This window comes from Beauveria bassiana, assembly GCF_000280675.1.
Source record: "Beauveria bassiana ARSEF 2860 unplaced genomic scaffold BBA_S00001, whole genome shotgun sequence".
Taxonomy (NCBI): Eukaryota; Fungi; Ascomycota; class Sordariomycetes; order Hypocreales; family Cordycipitaceae; genus Beauveria; species Beauveria bassiana.
This window is the reverse complement of record NW_007930836.1, coordinates 1-9,743: the sequence shown is the minus strand read 5'-3', so window position 1 is coordinate 9,743 and position 9,743 is coordinate 1. Positions and strand designations below refer to the sequence as shown.

Genomic DNA, 9,743 nt, shown 5'->3' with positions numbered 1-9,743 from the left:
GTTCGCAGCCGATATCATTGACATCGGCACCCTGATTTTGGTGTGGCCCTACCCGAAGTGGCCCGAGCTTTGTCAACAACATCGTGACAACAGAATTGGAGCACTAATTTCCATTTTGGGAGTCAGGGTTAGCAGCTTGGGTTAGCATGACTGACAGGGGAAGTAACATCAGCCGTGACGCCAAAACACGATAGGACACGACTACTTGCGTAGAGATAGGATTCATTTTCTGCGTAGTCTATTATTTGTGAATAAATATTCGGTGTTCTTCTTAAGCTACATTATATGTTTTAGGGATGTCAGCAGTCACTGACCGATATGTCTACTACGACGACGAATACAAGGTAATACTATGTAGGGTCTGTCGCTTTGCCATCCCGCCACGACAATCTATGGCCCGGCACTTACGCGATAAGCATGGACTTAAGGGGCAAGAGTTAAGGGAGGTTATGGATTATACGGCGTTACTGGACGTGGCCGAGATCAGGAGTGTGCAGCGACGCCCAGACAACAGCCCACCACACGCAATACTGCGCACGGAAAAGGGCTTTAGCTGCTCGCAATGCCGATACCTGACGATTGCACGCAACACCATAACGAGGCATTGGCTCACAGAAGGCCACAACAGAAAAGGCGACAAGTGCACTGACGTGCAACTACAAAGCTGGCAGCGTGGCAGGGACACAAGCTACTGGGTCGTACAGAGTAGTGGCAGCCAGGCCAGCGCGCCCTAGCAGAGCACAAAACATGTACCCAGCTTGATGGAGGCTATGATTGAAGAAACCGCAAATGCATTAAAGAAGAAGCCAAGCAAAGGTTAGACGTGGGTGACGGCCGGACTGGGTTGACGAATGACTCGACTTGGATTAAGGAGATGAAATGGGCGCAGCACTTTAGTGGCAAGAGCTTTCGACAGATACACGAAGCAGCACGGTCCATCCGGGCCGCCAGCAAAACCGAGCAAAACAGAGAGCCAGTCGACGAGGCAGCGGAACAAGAGGCCAGGGCTTTGCAGTTATTATGCGAAGGCTTCGATCGTGAAGTGGATCACTGCAGCTGGCGGGTGAAAGCTGTGCCCAAGGAGACACTACAGTGTCTACACGGCCTGGAGGCTGGCAAGCCCAATAGTCTGCCATTCAGCTACGACAAGGAAGAAAGATCCAGACAGAAATACATGGCCATCGGCTACCGCTATCTTGGCTTCTGCTGGCGGGCACACCAGCTAGGTCGAGCACGGGCTAAAGAGGAACTAGGCATGGCCTTTACCACAGAGCAATGGGGTCTGATGAGCGACATTATGCAGGAGATTCAAACAGAACTCGACCGTCTATTAGAAAGCAAGAACAAGGCACAGCTACTAGCAGAGGACAGTGGCTATTTTAGCGACGAGGACAGCATTACCACGGATGATGAGTATGATGGCTATGAGTCGGCTGAAGCCCGCACAGGTCTAGGCCAAGCCATTTTTCGATTCATGCTCGCGTCTATTCAATGCAAGGTCGGAGCTGCATGGTACGGAAATGCTTTGCTTTGTTTCTGTGCCGCTGCTGGGATCCGTGGCGCGTCCGAGGGCTACCAAGAGCCATGGCTGTACACGGGAACGTTGGCTGCTCTGCAGTGGCTGATTCGACCCTAATCTCTACTGGCAGGGTTCATCGTGAATACCATGAAAATTTCAGGTGCTGCACACCGCGCAAGCCGTCTTTATGGCTGAAAGCCCTGCAATGCCCTGTCATGCACATCGTCGGAATTCGTTGCTGGCACATCGCACAGTCTACTCCATGGCGACCCCATGCCCAGCGATCCGCTCTACTAGGCGCCGTACGCGAGAAAATTGTCCCGAAAAGAGACATTACTAATATTAAGAGGCAAGTCGGCCTACAGACGAGTAACAAGCTGCGAATTGTCTTTTGCTACCATCATTGTGGTAGACACAGGTGCTACGGGTACGTACTACACTGCTTTTGCAGGATCCCGTGTCCTACAATGCAACTGCCAGCGCCGCATGCCCCCGTCAAACGCCACGCAGGAGACACTCGCAATTAAGTCCATCAATACCTCCAAGAGGGGCCTCGTCCGACTAAAGCTTGCCGGCATAATCGGGAACATTAAGCCTATTGGTGCCGGCACTGAACTGCAGCGACTAGGAGAATGCGCAACTGACAATGATCATGAATGAAGCAGCTCGACCATTTCGATTTGCCGTCATATTACCTCCCAAATCGAGGGCGGATTTATCACAAAAGTCGAACTGATCAGCGCGCTATCTGCCTCGAGACCAGTATGAAGCTGGTGGTGCTGCCCGAGTTGACTCCGTCTACAACCGACTTGACCAAGCGGCCGATACGGCTCTTGTGGAATTCGACGCGCCTGGGCTTATCCGACAGGGACTGTGTAGGATCGCTCGGGCGGAGTCAGGCCCAGGGGGCGGGTGAAAAGGGGCAGCGCCGCACGCGAAGTTATTATGGGTAGAAGGAACAAACATCGCTCGCCCTTGCTGTTTTCCTTAGTCGATGTGTGCCATTTGGCCTGCTCGTTGCAGCCGGCAGCGAAGCAAATGAGAGTTGTGGCCGGACTTGCAGCGTGTGGGAAGGCGCTTGAGAGGCACCTGTTTCGTGACTCTTTCTTGACGCAGAGCCATGAACTGGATGAAAAGCTGCACCTCCTTGCGACTACTGACCGGCTACATCACGCCTACGTACGCGCAGCTCTGGCATGGCACGAGTTTCTCCAAGACTGTCGTCGCATTTTCGGCCTCTTTGATCGGTGGCGGGGTATGAGGCCCGGCGACAGTAGGCTTGAAGTTTGGCATATCCACCAGATCTAGTCCGTAGCGTTGTCGAAGTTTATCCGTGGTCAGTATGACCTGGAGTTGTGTCATCAGTTGAGATGCCAACGCGCAATTGAGCCTTGGGTCAACCTGCACCGACAGAAAGCATCCTTCGTCCGCCACAGAGTGTACCGCGACTGGGCCATCGCTTATCGCATTAGAATCCTTCTGAGTGTTTGCCGCATCGCGTTTGTCGTCGCTCTGACCAGACTGCAGATTGAAATCCTTCAATAGCTTCACAGCTCTTGCCCACTGTATGAAGCGAGACTCTTCTACGCACAGCTTAGTTTGGAGATGAGTTGCGTCTTGGCCAAGATTGTGTGCTTTCGCCAGTAGCGTGAAGCCCTAACTTAGCGACAAGGTATTGGCTCTGATCTTTGGTTTTAACAATCTAAGAGTCAGTATTCAAACGGTACGTCTTGAAAAATACGGGGAGCTCTTTTACCATCTGCTAATGCTGAGTGGCGTGCAGTTCCAGCGCGTTCGGGAGTACGCCCAGCTGGCACCAGAGAAAGATTGCGTTACCAAGAGCAGCGAGTACGTGCCAGCAAATTGGCCAAAAACTGGTGCCGTAGAATTGCGGAATGTCACAGTTCGATACAACCCTGATGGACAGGACATCCTAAAGAGCATCTCTTTGAGAATTGAGCCTGGCGAGCGCATTGCAATCGTTGGCAGAACCGGCAGCGGGAAAAGCACAGTCAGTACTGATCGCTAGAACGACATGTTTCACGCAGCTAACTTAACTATAGCTGATTTCATCTCTCCTCAGGTTTGCAAATGTCGTATCTGGCCAAATACTCCACGATGGAGTGGATCTTCACGCGATTCCACACAAGCGTCTACGACAATGCATTTCCACGATTCCACAAGAGGCACAACTATTTCAAGGAACTCTTGCTTCTTACCTCGACCCTTCCGAAACGGTTCCAGAATCAGAACTTCAGAACGCCTTAGATGTGTGCCAGCGCATTCTTCAATCAGCAGACGAGGCGGGGGAGAGGCTTACGCTATCAACCATAGTGAAGTCTAAGGGCGAGAACTTTTCCCACGGCCAGCGGCAGGTACTCTCGCTATGTCGCGTGCTGATCCGCCATTCTAAGCTTATTCTTCTAGACGAGGCAACGTCAAGTATGGATGCACGCACTGACGCTAGTGTGCAAGAAGCACTTCGCACTGAGCTCTCTCGTATAGGCGGCAAAAATAGGGTTCTTATAACTGTGGCTCACCGGCTGCAGCATGGACTATGACAAGGTGGTGGTCATGGGTTCAGGCAGGATTCTAGAGGTCGGCAACCCGAACGATCTAATGGCCAAGAAGAGTGCTTTCTATGATATGGTGATGCATAGTGGGAAGAAACATCTGCCGAAGAGTGATCGTTTGGTTGATGAAAAGACTGGTTAGGACCTAGAAAAAGAGCCTACATGATTGCAGCGCCAAGATGATGCCCATAAATACGACATGATGGGATCTTGATTCGTTCAGGGCAAACTTTGGTGTTTGATTCGACTATTTGACCTAGCTGCCTGTACTTAAAAACTTCTTCACAAACTGATATCATCGCTTCGCTTCTTCCGCACCGCCTTGATCCGGCACCATCTCAGGCGTATTCACGCCGCTGCCGCACTCGGAACCACTCTGTTCATCCGAACTGCTATCCTCATCCGCCCCAGAACCGCACCAAACTTGCAACGCCCCTGACCAAGCGTAGCATGTCGATCATCTCAAATATCCTCCGGGGCATGAATCTTGAAAGCCGAGTCGACGTCTTGCGCCAGCTCCATGCTCAGAAGTGAATCGATTCCAAGATCGGCCAGCATGCTGTCAGGCCGGATTTATCGACATCAGCTCCAGAGAGCTCTGCAATAAGCGCTTTAAGCCTCTGTTCGACATCTACCGACGGGGTCTTCTTTGCCGACGTTGGTATCTAATACATCCTGTTGACTTTTGACTCTGTCAAGAACGGAGGTCTCGTCAGTATTGACGAGCGATCAGTTATTCCTGCCCTCCGGAAGGCTATAACTGGATGCCCTCTATTTCCTCCCCTAGCAAGCGACGGAGGTCCATTAAGGTCTAACAGAGGCGTCTTTAATCAAGGCTACATCAGCTCAGCTACAACGTGACCTTCGAGATGTACTAGCAAATAGCGTAATCCACACATACCGGACAGATTTAGTGGATTTAATCCTGGTAGTCCTTGCTGGTCTACATGGCCGCCGCCTTAGCTCAACCGACCTCAAGATTATCCGCCGTCAAACGAGTCTCGGTCGCCCGGTTTTTGTCCGCGTTTGGTCGTCTGCAGCACATCTCAGGGCTGTGTAGTGCCACGCCTTGGGGCGCCTTACAGTGAGCCTTGCGACCTGAGACAACCACATGCTAGCGCACAGTACAAAATCGTCGCACGCTTACCTTATATCATGAAGGAGCTTATATTCAGGGTCATTTTAATTAGTGCGACGGCAGAGCGATTTTAAGACCAAGCCTCTTGATTAAATCGCTGCGCTGGAGGCTGAGCGACGCTGCGCAACAGGCGGCGGCGGGCACTGCCTGGATCCATAGAGGAGCAGACTAACCAGGATGTTGTAGATAGGCCCATCATAGGAAGCTAGGAACACGTGTCACACGAACAATCTTCTATATCGGCCTTTTGATATAGATGCTGCGCTGCAAAAACGCACAGCGGCTCGGACTGCAAGGTTCAGCCAGTATATCTGCCTCGCATGTAAGGCGTAGAAGCTGGGAGAATATCGGGGGGGTTGGCCTGGTGAAAAATCCTTTATAATTGAATAGGTCGAGTATGCCGTCATTCGGGCGATTACCCGTTCGGGAGCTCATAGTGCCAGGGGTAGTTATAGAAAGTGGCGGGCATAATTCGTTTATTACTCGCCCAGTTGCTCCGCAAGGCTGACAGAACACTGGTCTCAAACCTGATATATTTATTTACGTCGCACAGCCGCTGCATCTCATGCATCTGCCAGTCTACCCATTCCCAGTTCGAAGAATCCAGTATGACTGAAGAGACTCAAGGCTTGATGTCTACCAAGGTAGAACGCAGCAGAGACAGGCCAGCCAAAGATGGGCCTACTTTGAATGATGTGGTCGAAAAGGAGCCTTCAACGACACTTCATCGCCACCCTGACATAGCTATTCTCACCGCCCTATTTGCCCTGGTTTCAGCAGTCTCGTGGACTCTCATCTGCGTCTTGACTTATCGACCGATTGGCGACAGGCTAGCCGGATTGCCCGATTTTTATGCGCAGAGCGAGCGCTACCTGCGGGCTGCCCGAGTGCTCCAGGCCATCGCGTCGATGCTCGTCATTCCCTTGACTTGGTTTTGGCGCAGTAGTCTTCCTCCACACAAGCCGTACCATGCTGACTGACAGCGGCCAAGTCACCAGACTCTTTGCGGTACAGCGCGGGCAACAGCGTCAGGAGCTGGTCGCGCTCGTCTCGGGACGTGACGGCGTGTTGCTCGAGGAGCCGGATGGGGAAGGGAGGTGCCTGTTTGCAAATGCATCTGTTCAAACGCGTCGCGACCGAGAGCGTGGTGCGGAATACCGAGCTCTGCACGGTCGCCATCTTGCCCGTACATGGGGTTGATTGTCCTGTTAAGGTACAAAGTGCGCCTGGGTGCCCCCTGGCGGCGTCGCCTTGATCGCGGAGCACCCTTCGTCTCGGGCAGCCACATCTCCAAGCATACTAAGAAGGGACGACCTCGTCGGCGTCGGCGGATCTCGGTGTGACCTCGTGCGGGTGCAGGGGGCTGCGCGTTATGGCATGGTTCTATTGGACGGCCAAGAGTGAGCTGAACTGCATCTTGGTGCAGGCATTATAGACAACCCCAGCTCAAGTTGTCCCGCGACGTCCTGCTGCCACCCTGCTTCGCGTCTGCCTGGAGCTTGGTGTGCCATACACAGGATGGGAAAGCTTTGTGAGCAGGGTGTTATAGAAGCAACCAGACGCTGCTGTGGTGGGGTTGATTGATTGGTTCATGTAGTGTCCAGAGTGCTGCCGAAGCGCCGTGGCGCACCAGCGGTTTCTTACCGGCCACAATTTTCGGCTGATATATCCTACTGGTTACACATCAGACGTCGCTGCCCAAATCAGCCCAACTTCTTCCAATTCTTGTGTATTCCCAATTTCAGCTTCATCCGTGGTGTCTTTTCCCAGCAGTGTATACCAGAGTCTGGAACTCCAAGTCGTTTGGCCACGTCCCAGAACCTGGACTTCCTGCGCTAGGGATACGACCTGGCGCCGAAGTTTGGGCTCCACCACAAGTCATGGCCGCCGACACAGGTCAACAATCAAACTCCGCCGGGCTTGTTCTAATCCACGACAGCACGAACGCAGACATCGACATCATTGCCATCCATGGCCTGGACACGAAGTCCCAGCACACGTGGACATGGAAAGACCCTAACGATGCTACGCATGGAGTACTACGGAGCAATTTTAAGGTTCTTTGCGGGTGAATGATATGGTACCCACTGGCTGGTTGTGCTGGCGCATACTTGCCCAATGACCTTGAGGGATCATGCTCTTGCCGCGGATATGGCTAGGAGTAAGCGCCTTTCACGAAACACAAAGCATGTCGTTGTACTCTTTCCTCACCATCAGCCGTTACCTGCCTCCCAACATGGCGTGCTGCGACGGACTAATCATTACGACATGCATGCGATGCTCGGTAAATACCTTAGCTTGTCGCTGCCACACCATGGTCTGGTAAGGCATTCACCATAGTACCCGTAAACAGAGCCCTCTCTCCTCCCTACACACTCTCGTCTCGGGCTATTGACCCGCAAGCTAAATCATCTTGGAACTAGCTTCCCCAACCGTCAAAATATCGTCGTTTGCCATGGCGACGCTGTGCCTCCGATACCCCACCGCCGGAGCAACGTCCTGCCTAGGTTCGCTTTTCTTCAAGTAGTATCTTTAACTCTGGTCAGAGGCCAGCGCGTGGATGAGGAGGCATGCTATTATCCTTGGCTGCATTTTGTCTTGTCTAAAGGATTTTCAAGGAGTATGTTATTGTTCTGTATATGGCGTAATTAGGGTAGTGTAGAACATGAGAGACCAATCGAAGCATTAAAAGCATTCGTTTTAGCACCACTAGCGCCCATTGAGAGCCTGCGTGAGAGCTGTGGCATGCGCCTGACGAATGGAATCTTCATCTGCCCGGCACGTTGAGCCTTGAAACTGCACGTTTCTACAGGTCAGCTGTTTGTCGACGCAAATGTGATTCTGCGATATACGCATTCCTGGCGCGATCAAGCCTACAAACCCAAAGTGATTTTTGGTTTCACGGCATTATTGATCAAAAGGTACGTACTTTAGCTGCTCTTGATCTGCGCTGTATTCCTACATATTGTCTGTGACGAAGTAAGCCAGAATCACCACCCAGTTCTGCTGGAGCTGATTCGGACGGCGAGAGAAGAAGAGTGCGACCGCGTCACCAAAGCAAGCCGGACTACACACCAGAAAGCGTTGAAGCAGGACTACTCTGCGCGTTTTGTCGTTGGCAAGGACATCATGGAAATGCTGACCGCACGAAAACTTGGCCAATGAGAGCATTGGTAAAGCACTTGAGAGTCATGCATCTGAACCGGTTGCAAATGCCGTTTCCGTGCCCATGGAAAGATTGCGAGGCCATCCTGGGCAACAAAGAGCACTTTGCCAGCCATTTCAAGGAGCATGGCCAAGATTTGCAGGCGAGCGTATTTCGCTAAATCATCTATCTGGTCGATACGTCTTGGCGTGGCAACAAGCTTTCTCTTTATGGCATGCGGAAAACCAGAACTCTCTCGCTGTCATCATGGACGCGGCTGCTCCTCGTAGAAGGCCGCACTGGGCGGAAGTAGTAGTTCATGGATTACAATAAAAGAGTAATGGAAAGGCTATTATAGCAAAGACAATTTATGGATACATTATTGGTAGTTGAATGTATCATTGTATACCGACAAGCACTTGTACGCGACACTGGCAAATTGCTATTCGCACTCTTCTCAAGCTCACCAGGAGGGTGTCATGTGGCGCAGGGCCGCCACTGCTATATGGAGGCAGCTGTGCAGCGAAGCTCCCGGGTCCAGCTTCAAAATGGCCTTTTGTCAAACTGATAGGCCACCAATTATCCGACCGGGTAAGTTGTGACGTCGGTCTGTCCAAGAAGCTGCACTCTAGGAATGGCAAGGCTGTGCCCACTTACTGCCTAGACAAAAATGTCCGTCCGTTGTCCACTTCCTGACACAAAGCATCATGAACGTTCATTTCCTTCAGATCCCTTCCACTTTTGGAACTCTTCCACTTCTGGTCTCCCACTTTTGAGTGCTCTCCACTTCTGAGCGCCTTCCACTTCTGAGTTCTTTCACTTCTGGAACCCTGTTATTTCTGGATCCTGTACTTCTGGCTGCCTCAGAAGATGCTTCTATGCGCGGTGTAAAACAACGTTGGGGAGTGGACAGTGTTATCCTGACTAGAAAGCATGCGACGGTAATGGCACATTTTCGGATTTCCGGTTCGCTGCCCATTTTAGGCTGCAAAAGCGTAAGAAGTAATTGACATCCTCAACACGGAAGGATGTCAAGTTTCCCATTGTGCTAAAGTCTCAGCAGCTGACAAATACTGTGGATGGCTAGCGCCCAGTTTAACTCGTTGTAGCTGGATGCAATGCCTCATCAGAGCTTTAGCATCCTTAGCGCGCGATAACGCCCAGTATGTACATGCTAAGTTGGCCATGCTAGTTAGCGTGTCAGGATGATCCTCCCCAAGCTTCGTCTTGCGAGTCTCTATCACCTGGATAAAAAGCCTCTCCGCTTCCGCCCACCGACCCTGGTTCCAAAACGTCGATGCCAGGTTGGCCATACTACTCAGCGTTTCGGGATGATCCTCGCCAAGCGTCGTCTTGCGCATCTCTATC

At 51.9% G+C, this 9,743-nt stretch overlaps 3 protein-coding genes across 3 annotated transcripts; 2 read left to right on the top strand and 1 right to left on the bottom strand.

The window, feature by feature from the left end:
• Positions 1–874: 874 nt before the first annotated feature.
• Positions 875–1,636, top strand: BBA_00003 (uncharacterized protein; the record flags this gene model as incomplete). The annotated part of the gene is made up of 1 exon (XM_008595100.1): positions 875–1,636. The coding sequence occupies one exon, from the start codon at positions 875–877 to the stop codon at positions 1,634–1,636; it is 762 nt and encodes a 253-aa protein (XP_008593322.1).
• A 1,003-nt stretch (positions 1,637–2,639) lies between these two features.
• BBA_00002 (ABC transporter) lies at positions 2,640–4,080 on the top strand (the record flags this gene model as incomplete). Its single annotated transcript, XM_008595099.1, has 3 exons — positions 2,640–2,774; positions 3,303–3,530; positions 3,583–4,080. The coding sequence occupies 3 exons, from the start codon at positions 2,640–2,642 to the stop codon at positions 4,078–4,080; spliced, it is 861 nt and encodes a 286-aa protein (XP_008593321.1).
• Positions 4,081–6,060: 1,980 nt separating this feature from the next.
• BBA_00001 (uncharacterized protein) lies at positions 6,061–6,409 on the bottom strand (the record flags this gene model as incomplete). The annotated part of the gene is made up of 2 exons (XM_008595098.1): positions 6,061–6,152; positions 6,208–6,409. 2 exons carry the CDS (start codon positions 6,407–6,409, stop codon positions 6,061–6,063), a joined length of 294 nt encoding a protein of 97 aa, XP_008593320.1.
• Positions 6,410–9,743: the final 3,334 nt, after the last annotated feature.